The 18319-nt window shown below is 47.9% G+C and overlaps 2 protein-coding genes across 2 annotated transcripts in view; both read left to right on the forward strand.

Annotated features, from left to right (window-relative positions):
- Window positions 1–18319, forward strand: part of Cntnap2 (contactin associated protein 2) — a 1597185-nt gene that overhangs the window by 1499844 nt on the left and 79022 nt on the right. Inside the window, exon 21 of the mRNA XM_048340407.1 lies at window positions 16391–16484. Within this exon, the coding sequence (XP_048196364.1) occupies window positions 16391–16484 (94 nt within the window). The remainder of the gene's footprint in view (window positions 1–16390; window positions 16485–18319) is intronic.
- On the forward strand, window positions 3970–5035 carry LOC125347272 (receptor of activated protein C kinase 1-like). The gene is given in 2 exon segments (XM_048340408.1): window positions 3970–4771; window positions 4773–5035. Coding segments are annotated over 2 exon segments (948 nt in total). The 5' UTR covers window positions 3970–4040; the 3' UTR covers window positions 4990–5035.

An 18319-nucleotide genomic window follows, 5' to 3' on the forward strand; every position in this document is an offset into this window, starting at 1 on the left:
TTCTCCGGAGGCTGAGGTAGAGAGAGTGGGGAGAATGACGAGAGACCAGCCCAGGCACAACGCTTACAAGATGCCATCTCAACAACAACAACAAAAAAAAAAAACCCTACGTGCAGCAGTGTGCACCTGTCATCCCAAGCACACAGCAAGCAGCTAGAAGGATCACAGTCCAGAGCGAACCTGGGCAAAATAGCAAGACCTCATCTTAAAAATAACCTCAGCAAGGAGGGAACGGAGCTATGGGTCAATAAAGAGCATCTGCCTAGCCAGCACAAGGCTCTGAGTTCAAGACTCTGCACCACCAGACAATGAAAGGCTTTCTGTTGGGGGCCTAGGAAGCCATCTGATTATTCTGATTGTCCATGGCTGAAATTCAATATGTGCTCTTCCATAATTCACAAAAATTATGCCAAAGAACATAAGGAAAAAATAAGTTCTAACCCACCTCACCCATCTGATCTGAAACAGAAAAAGGCCCATAATGAATATGTCAACACGTCCTCCAAGTTTTTCATTTCTTTTCTAAAGCAATTTTGTCTGCAAATGAATTATGCACTACCGGGCTAAACAAGGCCTCCGTTCCTCCACTCCAGAAAAATGTTTTTCCTTCACTTCACATTTCTTACTGCTCCGTGGGAAGGCAGACCTAATGCAATTTCTGATCCAGTTTCTGGTCTGAGAAATCAGTTCTCTTTCTTTCTCCAGAACACAACCAAATCTTACGATTCCAAGGTTGGGGGGTTCAATTCCCCATCCCCACTTCACAACCCCCCCCCCCCCACACACACACACACGAGCACAGGAAGTACATGAATCATCCTCCAAGAAAGAAGATAAGCTTCTTGGATTTCTATTTTGTCCAGGAGGAAAACCAAAGTCCAATCTGTGAGGCGTGATATCATTCTGTCCATCTAGATTGCCATCGAGGCACTCTTGAAGATTGTAATTCTCCAAGCTATTTTTTCCCCCTGTAAGTACAATAGTCAGAGCAGGTTGTTTTTTTATGCACAGGTAACTGAAAGCAGATTCCTATCTCATATAAATTTATCTTCTCTCTGAAAAGTGAATGTATCTCAACATGCGGCCTGAAGTTCTGGAGGGTTGCAGGCAGCCCCTCCACCCTGGGGAGGGAGCAATCAGCTCTGCCGTGTTGCCTGTCAGGGTTGTGATGGGCTGGAGCCTGGAGCCTGGAGCCTGGAGCGGCTTCTGAGCTAGAGCTCAAATGCCCTCTAGTGGTCATTCGCCATAGTCCATGCGGAGAGGAACCACCGGCTTTGTGAAAACCAGCTGCGTCTGGTTTACCCCTGGAGCTCATCCCTCCCGAATCTGGGTTCTTGCACCAGGTGTTCAATGCTGGATGGCTTCTAAGATGGTTTCTTGACATGGAAGCTCACAGTTGTCTATTCCAAGGGAATACTTTTCTTTTTTATTGTTATCATGAAGGTGATGTACAGAGGGGTTACTGTCTCATCAGTCAGGAAATGAATACATTTCCTTCCGGACAATATCACCTCTTCCCTCCGTTTTTTCCCCTCCCATCTCTGCCCACAGGATGTAGAGTTCATTGGCCACATCGTGTCTAGTGAGTACCACTGGAGTATTTGTTCATCCTCTGTCCCTCCATTTCTGCACCTCCCTTGCCCTCCCAAACACAGACAAACAAACAAGATAATAAGAACAGAAAAGAAACCTCCTGTTTCCATTTCCTGGAATTCATTTCAGTCAATATTATTTTATGTGATCAAAGACACACAGAGGAACACCTTTGTGTTCTTCTCCTAAGAAAGTATCCTCCTCTGGTCCCTTGGTGTGTGAAGGCCCAGAGTCCTGTATAATGTATCGTGTGCCTCTGTAATTTAGATCTGGCTTCTGCGTAGGAGAGAAACATGGGCTGTGTGTCTCTCTGAGCTTGGCTTCCTTCACTTAACATGATTTGTTCCAGGTCCATCCATTTCCCTGCAAATGACATCATAGTATTCTTTCTGATGGCAGTGTAGAATTCCACTGCGTACATGTACCATGTGCAAGGGATTTTTTGTTTTTACCCTATTCTGTCTCTGAGCCCTGGGGCACACAGAGGAGCCTCTGAATGTACCTGCTGGAGCTGATTCCTAAATAATGGCTTCTGTGCACACTTGGCCCATCCGTGGGCACAGCCCTTTCTGCTTTTGAGGTGTCTTGAATCCCTCCATCTTCCCAGAACAGACCAGAGAATTGCCCCTTCTCTAACATTAAGATGAGGAAATAGGATACACATTTTGGAAGGAGTGTAAGTTTCCAAAGGCCACAATGGGTAGAAGAGGCAGCGGAAGGAAGAAAATCCACACGGAATTCAATGAAGAGCAAGTCTAGGGGATAGGAGTAAAGAGCCACCACTTCCTTCAGGCCTTCCTCCAGTTCCTGTCACCTGGGGCCCGCAGCAGAAATTACACTGAGAGGACAGATGCCTTGCCCCGAGGGAGGCGGCCTTCATTAAATGTGGGGTTCTCGACTCTGGGGTTCTGCCGGTGTCTCTGCACCCCGCACATGCACTCTGAGGGGGGCATTGACATCGTCAGCGGTGCCTGCAGCTTCTTACTGCCGGCAATCTCTGGTTGATAGGAGACAAGCTGGGTTGTGAGTACGATGCAAAAGAGAACCGGAGTCACCGTGGGGTTCTGCGCTTCTTCTCCGCACCTTTTTCTGACCATGGGATTGAGTCCTCACAGCCAAGTCTAAGGCATTGCCAGGCTCCAAATTCATCTTCAGTTCGTTGTGCTAGAACTTGATGAGCGCACATGCAAGGACACGCATGCAGACAGCAAATGTCCCGCCTGCCGCCTGCCACCACTTCTCCTGGCTTTCTCTCCTCCCTCTCCACCAATGCTCCCGGCCTTCTCCCCACGCCACAGCCGAGAACTCTTTTAACATTTCCAAGGGCTGGAACTTCCTAGAGACGGCGCATGGGATGGGCTTCAACTGTGACATTTACCCCAGACTCTAATGCTACCCCTGGAGGGCCACGTGCCTGACCCACCTTCTGCCCTTTGACCTAGAACAGAATTAGAGGATGTAGTTGTTTGTCTTTTGCAAGTGCCAGGTTTTGATTGAGACTCCATCCTGAATTTGACCGTTAATGCCGAAAATCTAAGGGCAAAGCAATCTCAGAGGAACCATTAGCCTAAAAAGATTGTGCCTGTTGCTTTTGTTTTTGTTTTGTTTTTTAACATCACGGACTTTAACTATGTTACAGTTAAAAAAATCAATAGATATGTAACCTTTTCAGACACATGAAATGAGTTCATTTTTTATTATGAGTCTTTTTTCACCACCACAATGCTGTGATTGAGCAAAGAAATCCGATCCACTTAAGCTTTGCTAAAGGACCACTAAGGAAACAAACTTGTGCTCATTTAAATACTGAAACCAGTGCATTAAAAAAAAAAAGATCAATAAAGTAACAACATGTGTGGTTGTTGTACTCAAATGCCGGACTCCAGAGAATCACTCAACCATCACCACTGGAGCAAACCGATAAACCCACAAGGCCCACCAGCAAAGAAGAAAATGCTATTTCATTAGATGGCTTTCCAACTCTCTAGCCCTTCAAGAGAGCCTGATTAGACATACTGTATTCTTAGTATTTAGAAAACATCATCCCAGGGGGCTGGGAATATGGCCTAGTGGTAAAGTGCTTGCCTCACATACATGAAGCCCTGGGTTCAATTCTTCAGCACCGCATATTTAGAAAAAGCCAGAAGTGGCGTTGTGGCTCAAGTGGCAGAGTGCTAGCCTTGAGCAAAAAGAAGCCAGGGACAGTGCTCAGGCCCTGAGTCCAAGCCCCAGGACTGGCAAGGGAAAAAAAAAAAATCATCCCGCAAAGATTCATTGATCAAAGACTGCCATCCACATAGATTCATTGATCAAAGACTGCCATCCACATAGGAAAAGCCTTCACTCCCTCCGTTAAAAGGAGAATAATAGGCGGCCGCGCTCTCGGTCTCTCTCGACCATCCGCTGCCATCCTTGTCGCTGCGGCGACCCCCGCACCCGCCGCCGTCATGACTGAACAGATGACCCTCCGTGGCACCCTCAAAGGCCACAACGGCTGGGTAACGCAGATCGCCACCACCCCGCAGTTCCCGGACATGATCCTGTCGGCCTCTCGAGACAAGACCATAATCATGTGGAAGCTGACCAGAGATGAGACCAACTACGGCATCCCACAGCGTGCTCTGCGGGGTCACTCCCACTTTGTCAGCGATGTGGTCATCTCCTCGGATGGCCAGTTTGCCCGCTCAGGCTCCCGGGTTGGAACCCTGCGCCTGTGGGATCTCACAACGGGCACCACCACAAGACGATTTGTAGGCCATCCCAAGGACGTGCTGAATGTGGCCTTCTCCTCTGACAACCGGCAGATTGTCTCTGGATCCCGAGACAAAACCATCAAGTTGTGGAATACTCTGGGTGTCTGCAAATACACGGTCCAGGATGAGAGCCACTCTGAGTGGGTGTCCTGTGTCCGGTGCTCACCTAACAGCAGCAACCCTATCATCGTCTCCTGTGGCTGGGACAAGCTGGTCAAGGTATGGAATCTGGCTAACTGTAAGCTGAACACCAATCACATTGACCACACCGGTTACCTGAACACTGTGACCGTCTCTCCAGATGGGTCTCTCTGTGCTTCAGGAGGCAAGGATGGCCAGGCCATGCTGTGGGATCTCAATGAAGGCAAGCACCTGTACACACTAGACGGCGGGGACATCATCAACGCCCTGTGCTTCAGCCCCAACTTCGCTGTGAACTGCCACAGGACCCAGCATCAAGATCTGGGACTTAGAAGGCAAGATCATTGTAGATGAACTCAAACAAGAGGTTATCAGCACCAGCAGCAAGGCAGAGCCGCTCCAGTGCACCTCGTTAGCCTGGTCTGCTGATGGCCAGACTCTGTTTGCTGGCTACACTGACAACCTGGTACCGGTGTGGCAGGTAACCATAGACACCCGCTAGAAACTCTGGACAGAGCTCTAGAAATAAACTGGCTTTCTAAAAAAAAGAAGGAGGAGAATAATAGAATGATGTATTTTCACTTCTTTTTTTTTTTTTTGGCAGTTTATGAATCTAGTGCATCTGGATCACTGCCACCGCCCCTTTCCACATTCTCGTACACCCTCCCAGCCCACCCCTTCCCTTGCTTACCTTCAATTTAGGAATATGTGCGTGCGTGTGTGTGTGTGTGTGTGTGTGTATTGCCTTTTAACAAAGCAGTTTATATGTACAATACATCTTGATCTGTGTCATCACTTGAAAATACACACGCGCGCGCGCACTCGCACACACACACATCCCTCCAATTAACAAACACAAGTTAAAGTCACAGAGAAGGGGAAAGCTGGCCTATCAGACATTTAGAGTTTTCCTTTCTGACCACAGTCAGCATGGTATCTCACGTATAACGACGTGTGTTAAACTGAAGTCATGACTCGGGTCTTGGAGGTCTCAGAAGTCTCAGTGCCTCCAGTTCCTCATAGTAAATCCCTGTTGTCTTCCTTCCTTGTTTCTGAGAGCCACAAAGCCTGTCCCCAACTCCCCCAACTTCCTCCTTTAAAAAGCACAGCACAGCCCAGCACCGGTGGTGCACACCTGTAATCCCAGCTACTCAGGAGGCTGAGATCTGAGGATCAAAGTTCAAAGCCAGATTAGGCAGGAAAGCCCACAAGACTCATCTCCACCAAAAAGCCAGAAGTGGAACTGTGGTTCAAGGAGTAGAGCACTAGCCTTGAGTAAAGAAGCACTGGGACAGCGCCCAGGCCCTGAGTTCAAGCCCCAGGACCAGTGCATACACAGACATGCGCACTCACACCAGTCCAAATGTAAACTATGTTTTCTTTGGTTGTGTGTGTGTGCGTGTGTGTGTGTGTGTCTGCGTGCACGTGTGCCAATCCTGGGGTTTGAACTCAGAGCCTGGATGCTGTTCCTAAGCTTTGTTACGCAAGGCTAGCACCCCACTACTTGAGCCACAGCTCTACTTCCATCTTTTTTGAAGGTTCATTGGAGAGAAGAGTCTCAGACTTTGCTGCCTTGGCTGGCTTCAAATCTCAAGATCCTCAGATCTCAGCCTCCTGAGGAGCCAGCATTACAGGCATGAGCCACCAGTGCTGGGCTCATTTGCCTTTTGATTCATTCATAAATCATTTCCAAACTGGAGCCAGGAAGGCTGCAGGAGGGAAACGGTAATGGGAGGCAAGAGAGATGAGCGGCTCTGCTGGCTCCTCCTCTCCCTGAGTCCTCTCTGCACAGCCTCACCTCCGTCCCCTGCTCACAGGTGCTACCCCACTCACTGACCCCTGTCCCCGCCTTACAGTCCTGTCCCCTGATTCTTCAAAGTCCAGAGACGCAATGCCTTCCATTGACGCCCGCGCTGGCTGCCAGCCAACCTCGAGGGCTGTCTGTTCTTCACCGGATCCTGGCAAACAGACCCTCCACCCATCCCTCCTCTCCTTAGCAGTGCCCGGGGGATCTCCCGCCACCCCCAAGTCCTTGTATCTAGACCAGACCCAGCCAGGAGCCCGTGTTAAGAGATCAGCAGCGAGAGCAGCCACCCGTGCGGGCCCGGGCCACGTTCCACGCGAAAGCAAAGTGCTATCAGCCACAGCAACCATCTTGATGGATTCCACGTCACGCCTCCCCATCATTCGTACTCCCCATCCTGACTCTTCCCACCTAATTTACAGCAGGTGGAGCTGTCCACGGGCAGCGGGGAGCCAGGCATACCCGCCAGTTGCCCTCTTTAAAAGCAACTCTTCCCAATTTCATCCTCTATCCTTCGTTTTCTTCTTCCCCCTCCCACACACGTGTTTCCTTTATCCCTAGAAAGTCATTTTACAACTTAGCGAAATGTTGTTTTTGCCTGGAGCTCTCCAAGGAAAATATACCATAAAAATAATTTATTGGTAATTATTATGTAAATGGCCACCTAAAATGCCACGTGAGATGATTACACTGGCTTCTGGAGGGACTTTTAGCTATGAATGCGTATTGAAGCCACGAACTGTCCTCATACTAAATCTCTAAAAGTGGAACTCTGAAATGCAATGACTAAATACTGGTTCTGACATTCCCTTTTTAACGATTTTTATGTAGCCTCTGAATTTTCACTTGCACGAAAAAAGACATGAACTTAAGTATTCATTTGTGTGTTTTTTTTTTCTAACTACTTAGAAACCATTACATAATGTGGAGTCATTCAGGCTATAAATGTTTTTGAAGTTGATTCTATTAAGGAAATGCTGTATCCACTAAAAATGAGAATTTCTCCAGTCATTTATTGATATTTATTTAAAATTAAACACATTTACTGATACAGTTTAAAAGAAAAAAAAAAAAAACTTGGGCTTTAGACAGTACTCATGTTTGTCCAGCAGGTGGCGTGGCAGACTAGAGAAATAGAGCAATGCGTGAAGGCTATTTTTTTCCTACTATTTTGAGAAATTTCTTGATATGAAAAAAATAAATCATTAGTGGGTTCACTAATTATTTCAATTGCATCCGTATGGCAAGATTTCAATGGCCCTCGATCTTAACAGGTAGATACTGTCCTGATTACATTCATGTAGCAAGGATGGCCTAATGACATGGTTAGAAACTGTTCCTCAGGCCTTGTGCAAGCCTTCTGGCATCTCTGAAGGAGAAATCGCACACGTGGACAGCAAAGAAAGATGTGTCTCCTAAATCCATGATTTCCAGAGTCTTGCGCCTTTGTAAAGAGCTAACCCTTCCATGCTGGGAACCTTGCTGCACCCCGAAATTCTCCCTGGGCCTCCTCCTCCCCTTTCACGAATGTGCAAAGTGAGCCAACTAGTTTCCTGTAAGGCGCTTCCCTGCTTGAAGACATCTGATTGCAGACACCTGTAAGATTCTGTCAACCCGCTGGATCCTACAATAGTAAGAAGGGAAAGTGCGGATGGAGACCAAACCAGTCCTCCCAAGCAGGTGGCTCTGGCTTAAAAAGCACCTCCAGCTCCCATTTACAAGGTACTTAGCGCCCTAGAAATCAGGGTTCAGGCAGATGCCACGGAATCTTTGCTAGCTATGGAGGCAAAGTCCTCTTTCCTTGCTCTGTGGATGGGAAGTCCACAGGCCAAAACGTAGACCCAAAAGAGGGCTCCGGACCTCCCTTAAAATTCGTTAGTTAAGGGGCTGGGGATATAGCCTAGTGGCAAGAGTGCCTGCCTCGGATACACGAGGCCCTAGGTTCGATTCCCCAGCACCACATATACAGAAAACGGCCAGAAGCGGCGCTGTGGCTCAAGTGGCAGAGTGCTAGCCTTGAGCGGGAAGAAGCCAGGGACAGTGCTCAGGCCCTGAGTCCAAGGCCCAGGACTGGCAAAAAAAAAAAAAAAAAATTAGTTAGTTAACATCTTCCATGACGTTGAGCCCAGCTTGGGGCTAGCAGTAGACTGAATGTCTTAGATAATAATTTGCAGGATAAGCACCGCTGGATTGGTCCTATTAGCAGCGTGTAGAATGTGTTCTCAGAGGACTGGGAGCCACTGGGCAGGGCCAGGCAGGGAGAGCGGAAGGGGGCCGGGAGGACAGGGAGCCCCGTGCTCCCAGACCCCCTCAGTCTGCTACCACAGGGCCATTTAATATCTCTCAAAGGACCCAAGGCTCATCGGCTTGTCCACCTGCCACCAGATTCCTCATGCAATGAGAACCCCATGCATAAAGCCAGGAGCCGCAGTACACAGCATGCAGCATCCACAGAGCCCTGGCCGCTCCTCACTTGCTCTGTTATAGGACAGCGTAGTTCTTGGCCTTTTTCATCTCCTTCGGTATGTCTAGAAGTCAGCATCACTTACGAATAGCTTAGGCCCAAGTCGAAGGTGGGAAGCACTATGAGCTCTCACAGGGCCAGTCCCCAGTGGAGAGCTGGGCGCGTCGCGTCCTTGCTGGTTCTGGCCGCAGGGCTGGACTCGGAGTGGCTCAGGCTGGCAGGCCGGCGCTGCAGTGATGAGTTGGGGGTTCTCCGCCGTGTGGCCCCCAGGGCGGGTTGGGTTTTAACTCAAGGCTCTGAAGGCAGCTTCACCCCCCAGGCGACTCAAGGTAGGATCAGGCTAACTCACCCAGACCCAGGGGCCCAAGGAGTCCACCAGCAGCTCATCCAGCAGCTCCATCACCGAGGCCTCCCTCCAAGAACAGGGGCTACCACGGAAGAGCACGTACACGCACGGAAGACCATGTACACGCACGGAAGAGCACGAACACGCACGGAAGAGCACGTACACGCACGGAAGAGCACGTACACGCACGGAAGAGCACGTACACGCACGGAAGAGCACGTACACGCACGGAAGAGCACGTACACGCACGGAAGAGCACGTACACACACGGAAGAGCACGTACACGCACGGAAGAGCACGTACACGCACGGAAGAGCACGTACACACACGGAAGAGCATGTACACTCCCTCTCGCCTGGATCATAAATTCACATAATCCTGCAGACAGAAGGTCAGCTTTCCTGTACTAGCCCTGGGGCTCCTCCATCTTGGTCTCCCTCCTCTCTACTCGGCCTGGGACCCTCATTGAGCGCGCGCGTGTGTGTGTGTGTGTGTGTGTGTGTGTGTGTGTGTGTGTGTGTGTTGGATAGCTGGGCCACGCCGCTTTGACAGACTGACAATCACAAGGGGCAAGGACGCAACCCCACCACTGGTGGGAGGCAGAGAGCGTGTAGGTGACTTCGTCCTTGACCCTTTCTTTCCTCTCTTGCACTGTGGACGGCCCTCGGCCTGCAGGTGCCCGCATGCGCTGTCTGAGAGTGGAACCGAGTTTAGATGGGGAAGGGAGGGAGGGACCCCTGATCTGTGCCGTCTCTGGGGGTTTCAGGGGAAGGTCAGGGAGGATTGGGTGAGGGTGACTTGAACGAATAACAAGTTCTGTGCCGTGGCCTCTGCTGGCCTTGGGTTCAACACACAATAAAAATACTCATCAAGACACTGTGGGTGAAATTCAGTATCGTGAGCTACTTCCAAGTACTGCTCAAAACTGGGGTTAGGAAAGGCTGCAAGAGATCATCGGCCCTTCCTAGATCCCCGAAATGACTCCCATCTGCAGAGACGGGGGCCTCCCTGTGGGAACACGTCCTGCTGTCTCACAAGAATCCCCGTTGTCTAGGTGTTGCCCCTCGCTGTCCCCCCAGCTTTCCCCCTTGCTCCTCAAAACACAAACCCACTGGCGGAATCCCCTTTCGACGCTGCCAGTGCACACGCTGGCTTCAACGTGGATACGACCTGAGATTGCAAAATAATACCTGAAAGGACATTAAAGCTGTCACCTCGGCATGCCCGACGCGCGGCCCAGCCAGCCCCCGCCTGCTTTTAATGGCTTTAATGGTCACTGTTGAACAAATGAGCGTCCCCTTAAGGTTGTCCTGGGGCTCATGGTGTCGCAGTCTTTAATTTTAATGAGACACTATTACACAACCTCTTACCGCCCCTTAACAGCCCGCGACATTACCACCAGCCAGACGTGCGGCAAAACCACTCATGCGGACCCCCAAGAAATTACCTCGAAATTGTAACACTTCTTTGTGGCCAATGCACTGGGGTTCGTGCGAGTAGAGGCAGAGCCTGGCAGCTGGCATGGAATGATGTTGGGGGGCGGGGGGACATTTCAGGTTCAGCTTTTCTTCCCTGATTGACTACATTTTTCTCTGGCGAATGCAAATGTAGACAGCTAACTTGCCTCCCCCCTCTTCCTGATGGACGTGTCCCCGCTGGGTCAGCTTGGAGGCCCTGGCCTCCGCTGACCTCTCCACACCTCCCGTCAAATGTGGCTGGCCAAGAATGACAAGCTTGCCCCTCTTGGTGACCTGGGCTTCTTACAGGAGACAGAGCCCGCAGGGTCCGTTAGAAACTGGGTAGGCCCTGGGGTATGAGCTGCGTGGTGCTCCACGGGCGGGCGGAGGGAGAGGAACAGCTCCACCTCGCTGGAGAGCCAGCTGGGGGAAATCGAGGCAGCGGCGGTCGATTCTCCAGACAGGACGGCCAAGCCTGAGCGGGCCAAAGGCCATACGTTGGGAAAGCTGTGGATGCGCAGGACTGATTAGACGGGGGTGTCATTAGCAAGGGGAAGAATGAGTGACAAGAAACTGAGGAAGTGGGTAGAAACCGTGTGTGCGGCAGCAGACCTTCGTAACACAGGAGAACAAAGGAGAGTGGAAGCAGCCAGAAGCAGCCTCTACCACGCCACCCAGCCCAAGAAGGGCACATATGCAAATCACCCGCTAGGAAGTCAAGGCCAGAAGAGAGTGCAAACCCCAGGAGCTCAGCCAATGAGGTGTCGGGGGAGGGCTCTCATGCACCACAGTGGATCACTTGTTGGGACTGCCCAAGGTGTGCCGACCGTCCAACACTCAATCTAGTCCTTGCGGTTAGAATGATTTACCCTTGTCCACTTAGATTCCCAGTCAATACTTACTTATTAATGGCTTTATTAGTGAATTCATATTTTAGATTTAAGTCAGATGCCAGTATCGCTGAGATACTAGATGGTAGAATTAAGATTTTAAAATGTTTGAGTGGGCCATTACTGTATTTTGCAACCAAATAGTGTGAAAATTCCTACAAATAATGCAAACTTGACCATTTTTATCCAAGCCGTCAACTACATGGATTTGAGGAAGAAATGTGTGGAGTAAAGTCGGGATTTTATTTTACTGTGAAATCAGAACAAATAACACAAAATGAGTCCCCCACCCCTAAAAAAAAGTCAAGTTTATCCAGGTGTGAGGCCATAGAAATAGTTGAAGAAAAGGAAGAGAATTGTACTGTGTGTACTGTGGTAAAACACATCTGAGGACTTACTTTACTTCTTAAAAGTAGCATTAGCCAGGGCTGGTGTGTGGCTAGGTAGTAGAACAACTGCTCAGGGTTCTATCCCAGTATCAAGAAGTAAAAAGAAGGGCTGGGGATATAGCCTAGTGGCAAGAGTGCCTGCCTCGGATACACGAGGCCCTAGGTTCGATTCCCCAGCACCACATATGCAGAAAACGGCCAGAAGCGGCGCTGTGGCTCAAGTGGCAGAGTGCTAGCCTTGAGCGGGAAGAAGCCAGGGACAGTGCTCAGGCCCTGAGTCCAAGGCCCAGGACTGGCCAAAAAAAAAAAAAAGAAGTAAAAAGAAAAAGCAAAGTGAGAAATAAGGAAGAAAGGAAAGAAGGAAGGAGAGAGGGAAGGAGAGAAGGAGAAGGAAAAAAGAGAGGAAGAAGGGAAGGACAGAAAAAGGGACAGAGGAAGAGAAAAAGGAAGGGAGAGGAGGAGGAAGGGAAGGAAGGAGGGAAGTATTGCTTGGTACTCAGCCCAAGGACACAAAACTATGAAAGTATAAACATAAAATTAGATATTTTAAAGGTTGTTTTATAAGCAGATATTTATTATCTACTACATGTGTGTCATAAAATGAAATACTAGTCACCAAGACAAATGATCCAAGACAAATGGTGTAATTATTGACACAGAAAAAATTAATAATGCATTGTTAAGTTAAAATAAAGCAGTGTATTAGTTGGATTCCATCCATTGTGTGTGCACATGCGTGTGTATGTGTGTGCATGTGTGTGTGAAAGCATATACATAGGAAATTACCATATCACTGTGTGGTATTTTTCCTACAAACCTCTGTTAGTGTTTTCTATGAGTGTCTATATTATGTGTATCAATTTTTAAGTTCTTTAAGAAGGTAGATTAAATTATAACAGGTGTTGTCAGGTGCTGGTGGCTCACCTCTGTTATCCTAGCTACTCAGGAGGCTGAGATCTGAGGATCATGGTTCGAAGCCAGCCCGGGCAGGAAAGCCCATGAGACTCTTATTTCCAATTAATCACAGAAAACAAAACGGAAGTGTGGTTCAAGTGGTAAAGCACTAGCCTTGAGCAAAAGGAGCTCAGGGACAGCGCCCAGGCCCAGAATTCAAGCCCTAAGAATGGCAAAAACAACAACAACAACAACAACAACGTGTAACAGGGAGACAGGACAATGAGAGGTGGAAGGGCGGACCTGGCCAAGGATGGCATCTTGCATTCAGCTATTTGGACAACAGCAAGCAGTGACACAAGTCTGCCAGGAGATGGCGCCAAAGTGAGCTACGACTATTTAGCAGCAGAATTGGAGTAGCCTTTGCTCCAGAGAAATTTTATGAGACTTAAAAGACAGGATTTCTTCCTAGAATAAGTGTTTTGCTTTGCTTTTGTTGTTCATGGAGCTTGAACTCGTCACCTTATTGCTGTCCCAGGGCTTTTCTGCTTGTAGTCTACCACCCTGAGCCACAATGCCACTTCCAGGATAAGTGTTGTTTATTATTATTATTATTATTATTATTATTATTATTATGTATTTTGCTGTTAAAGAATATTTTTCAAAGTAACCATAAGTTTGCTTTAGTGGGTTATTTTTTCCAAGTTTTTTTTTTTTTTTTTAGTTTGGTTTGGCTTTTCTTTTTTACTCTTATCTCAGGACTCTTCAAGGAACAAAAACTTACAATACCAGTTCTGCAGGTCAGACTCGGAAAATTCCTGAGATCTAAGAACTTTGTGGCACTTTACCTGATCAACTCCTAGCAAGCAGGTTCACAGCCCAGCTCTAGATTACCGTGGATAACGAAGGACTATTGGGGGGCAGGTAGCACAAACCCTGCCCTCTTGCTTCCTACCACCCTCGCCTTCTTCCACAAAGCACAGCTCCAAAGCACAGCTGGCTTCCTGCAGTGCTATGGGGGGCGGGGGGTGTCACCTCCTCAGACTCCGTTAGTGGCAAGGACTCTGTCCTCTGCACTGTCCATGTGGCTTGGGGGGGGGGGCTGGAACAAGCAAGAAAGGGAGCCCTGTGACCCCCACCTGCCCATTCACTGGCCTGAGCTGCTGAGGATGGGTCCAAAGGAGGTTTTCACAGGTGGACACAGAGAAACCCAGGAGGTGCCAGGTGCTCACAATTAGAAGCCACAACTCGACTGTATGTAAAAGATGGCTCAGGAGAAGATACCATGCAGGGACACAGGGCAGGTCGGGGCCTGCAGGGCTGTGGTTTGTCTATCCGCACATTGTACATGGAAACATGAACAGAAGTGTGACAGTTGTTCCAACTTACCCAGGGTATGGAAATCAAATACAGTAGCAACAGAGGATAAACCACAGGAAAGAAAAAAATTTTACATAGTACGTTAAAAATAACAATTTTTAAAACCTCATTTCCATATCATGGAGTTCATTTCACTTAGCATCATCTTATGTGTTCTTATGTAAATAGCTATTGAGCTGTTGTGATCTTCTGCTAAGACTATCCTAGACATTTGCTAATTATTACCAATGAGGGAAACCATGGAGTCTATGTTTCTTTGGGTCTGGCTCACTTCACTTAATATTATTTTTTCCAAGTCTTTCCATTTCCTTAAGAATGGGGCAATGTCATTCTTTCTGACGGAAGCATAGAATCCCATTCTACATATAAACTACATTGTCTTGATCCATTCATCTACTCAGGGGCATTTGGGTTGGTTCCATATTTTAGCTATGATAAATAATACTGCAATGAACATGGTTGTGCTGGTAGCTTTAGTATGGCCTTGTGATCCTTTTGGCAAATGCCCAGAAATGGGGCTGCTGGGTCATAGGGGAGCTCTATGTTTAGCCTTTTGAGGAACCTCCATACTGCTTTCCAGAGTGGTTGAACAAGTTTACATTCCCACCAACAGTGAAGTAGGGGTTCCCTTTTCTTGATGACCACTCTAGCAGGGGTGAGGTGGAATCTCATTGTTGTTTTGATTTGCATTTCTTTTATGGCCAGAGATGTTGAGCATTTCTTCATGTGTCTACTGGTCATTTTTATTTCTTCTTCTGAGAAGTCTCCCTTTAAGTCTTTAGCCCACTTATTAATGGGGAAGTTGTTTCTTTGAGGGTGGGTTTGGGAGGGGGACTTAATTTTTTTAGTTCTAAGTATATTTTAGATATGAGTCCCTTGGCTAGTAAAGATCTTCTCCCAATATGAGGGCTTTCTATTTATCTTGTAAGCTGTCTCCTTTGCTATGCAGAAGTTCTGCAGTTTAATGCAATCCCATTTGCCCAACCTTTCCTTGATTTGTTGTGTTTCTGGGCCTTTTTATGAAAGTTTCAACCTATACAAAAGAGCCCTAGGGTGCTTCCTGTAATGTTTTCAGGGCATCTGGTTTTACCTCCAGGTCTTTGATCCATTTGGAAGTGACTCTGGTGCAGGGTGACTTATATATAAGGATCTAACTTTAGTTTTCTACTCGTGTTTAACCAATTCCAGCACCATTTGTTGAAGAAGCTGTCTTTCTTCCATCCTATTTTTTGGGGGGCTCCCCTATCAAAGATTAGGTGGCATAGGTCTGTGGATTTGCAGCCAACTCTACCAAAAGGAAAAAAAAGGCAAAGAAGTGTGCCAGAAAACAGGGTCCTTGCCCTCCCATCCCTAGACTCCAGCTCCCCCCACCTGTGGAAGGAGAAATGTCTGTCACTGAGGAAGGCAGGAAAAGACGTTGAACAGCAGTGTTTGACCTGGTGTGTGTACATCTGAAGGCATGTAATGTGCCACAAGTGTGAGAGGACCCTAGGCGTTGTTTATCTCAGAGGCCACCACTAGAGATGGAGCAAGTAGATGTTAATCTATTAAAATGAGCAGGGAAATCCATTAAACATTGTTTCACAAAGGGGGAGAGGGGTAAGGAAGAATGATAGAAAAGAGGAGGTCAATTGTGCACAATCACAGAACAAAACCCTTCCTTGTACAACTAATTTAGTACATTAATAAAAATAACATGCATGTTGAAAGCAGCATGTCTGAAAACAGAGATGGAAGTGTTCATAATAAACTGTTTATGCTTGCTAACAACAACAAGAATGATCTGGGCACCAGTGGCTCACACCTATAATCCCAGCTACTCAGGAGGTTGAGATCTAAGGATCTCGGTTTGAAGCCAGCCCAGTCAGTAAAGTCCCCATGAGACTCTTAGCTCCAATTAACCACCCCAAAACAAGAAGTGGTGCTGTGGCTTAAGTAGTAGAGTGCTAGCCTTGAGCACAAAGAGGCTCAGTGACAGTGTCCAGGCCCCAAGTTCAAGCCCTACAACTGACAAAAAAAAAAAAAAAGAACAAAGACCTTAAAATCGGAAATGTGTGTCCCCTGGAGATGAAGCCCCAAGGCTCCTGCCTTATCAAACTCAAATTGTTTTATATAATCCCTGAAAAGCAAGACGTGGGCTTTGGTTTCCTCAGGCTGGACCCCAGTCGGCTCTGATGAAGTAACACTTCTGAAAAAGCAGCGTGCAAACTGGGAAGATCCAATTCCAGGGCAGGAGAGTGACGACATTTCTCTGACGATCTCTCGTTTTCTCCCTGCAGCTCGACCATTACCCCTCTGAGAGCTACCATCTGCCCAGCTCATCTGACGTTCTCTTCAACTCTCCCAAGTCGCTCTTCCTTGGAAAAGTTATAGGTAAGACTTTGAGCCTTCTTTATGTATAAATGTGTGTTTTCACTCGGTAATGTGCATGACCCATTGATAGATGCTAAGCCACCCACTTGCCTTTACAGCACACAGTGATTGCAATGAGGGCTTCTAAGTCTGTGACTGAAATGAGACCAAGGTCACTTGCTGGGGTGGCCTCATCCAGGACACACCTCTCTGCTCCATGCTCTTTGGTTTGTTAAAGACCTTGTGAGAAACACTTAACATTTTCTTCACCATTTCCCCTTTTCCTCTCCCTCACAAGGAACGTACCTGATATTATTTGCAAATTACAAAGGCCCAGAGGAATTAGGATAAGACTTTTCTCCTGTGTGTGAACGAATGTAGACCTCACCCTTGCCTGTCCTTTCCTGTAAGAGGTTAATGCTGTCTGGATGAGAATACAGATGTGACAGGCTACGAATGTGTGAAACCCCTGGCATTGCTCCTCCAATGGGAATCAGATGGACAGTCAGAGGACAATCACACATACTGCGTGTGTCCACTGTGGGGGAGGGGAGCTGCTCTGCCCCCTGCACACCTGGCCAATCCCAGGGGCAACAGGTTTGGCAAAAGTTCATTCACAAAGTGGCCAAATGTGAGGAGGGAGGAGCCCCAGACCCGTGGGATAGGAGTTCGAGGTATTTAAGGAACAAAGAACTAGGGTGGCTGGGTACTGGTGGCGATTACACCTGTAATCCTACCTGTTCCGGAGGCTGGGATCTGGAGGCTCACAGTGCAAAGCCAGGCTCGACAGAAAAGTCCACAAGACTTCATTTTTAAGATAACCAGCAAAAAAAAAAATACTGTTCTGGAGGCTTGGCTCAAGTAGTAGAGCTCCAGCCGAGCAAATATGAGGTCCTCAATTCAAACACTGTAGAGTGAAGAAAGGCAATATAAATGTGCTTTGTACGTGTGTAATCAGTCAGCCTTTGTGGCTCCTCACAGGACACGAGTCCAGAAAGTAGCAATGTCAGAGTTCTCTGCAGGCGGAGACTTTGACACACCGAGGTCAGAGGGCCGTCCATCGCCATCTGTCGCTCGTGCAGCCCAAATGCAAAAGAATCGGTGGCTTCCACCAGTTTGGAAGTAGGCAAAGGCCACCCGCAGTCATGTTGCCTATGGTAAAGCCGGCGGGGGTCTTTACTCTCCAGTGACGTGACTATTCACGCGGTGAGGAAAGAGGGCAACTGAGCACAGGTGACAAAAGAGGGTTTTCCTGGGGCTCCAAACAAAGAATGTGCCTTCTGGATTTTAAACTTTAGAGATGGAGAAGATGTTTCCATGTGTAGAAACCAACTGTGCAAGTAGCAATCACACACACACACACACACACACACACACACACACACACAGGAATAAAGACGATGCCATTCACATGAGAGTAGTTAGGGCTCCTGCCACAGGCCCAGCAGGGATCAATTCTCACTTCCACAGCAGCAAGCTCCCCCTAGATGGAAGCGTATCCTGTCATTCTACTCCATCCTAACACAGAGCAAGCAGTCAGCAACTACTTCACGGATTGATCATCAATAATGAAAAAATAATCAAAAAGTGTATCGATGTAGATGTGTCCTGCAGAGAAATAACACTAGCACAGAGGCCGGAGTCTGCAATCCTTCCCATCTTGCAACCTCATTTCTTTGTCTTTTTACTTGTCAACCTGGTGACAACAAAGGACAAATGGTATTAGCTTAAGAAGCAGGTGGAGCAGGTTGGACTTGCTGGTACAAGGTACCAGGACCAGAAAGTACCTTGTGCTTTGTTATCTTAACCTCTCAGGGGCTGGGTTTCCTCAAGTGCAGAAGGGAAAACACAAATCC

Source organism: Perognathus longimembris, chromosome 2 (genome assembly GCF_023159225.1).
Source record: "Perognathus longimembris pacificus isolate PPM17 chromosome 2, ASM2315922v1, whole genome shotgun sequence".
NCBI classification, from domain to species: domain Eukaryota; kingdom Metazoa; phylum Chordata; class Mammalia; order Rodentia; family Heteromyidae; genus Perognathus; species Perognathus longimembris.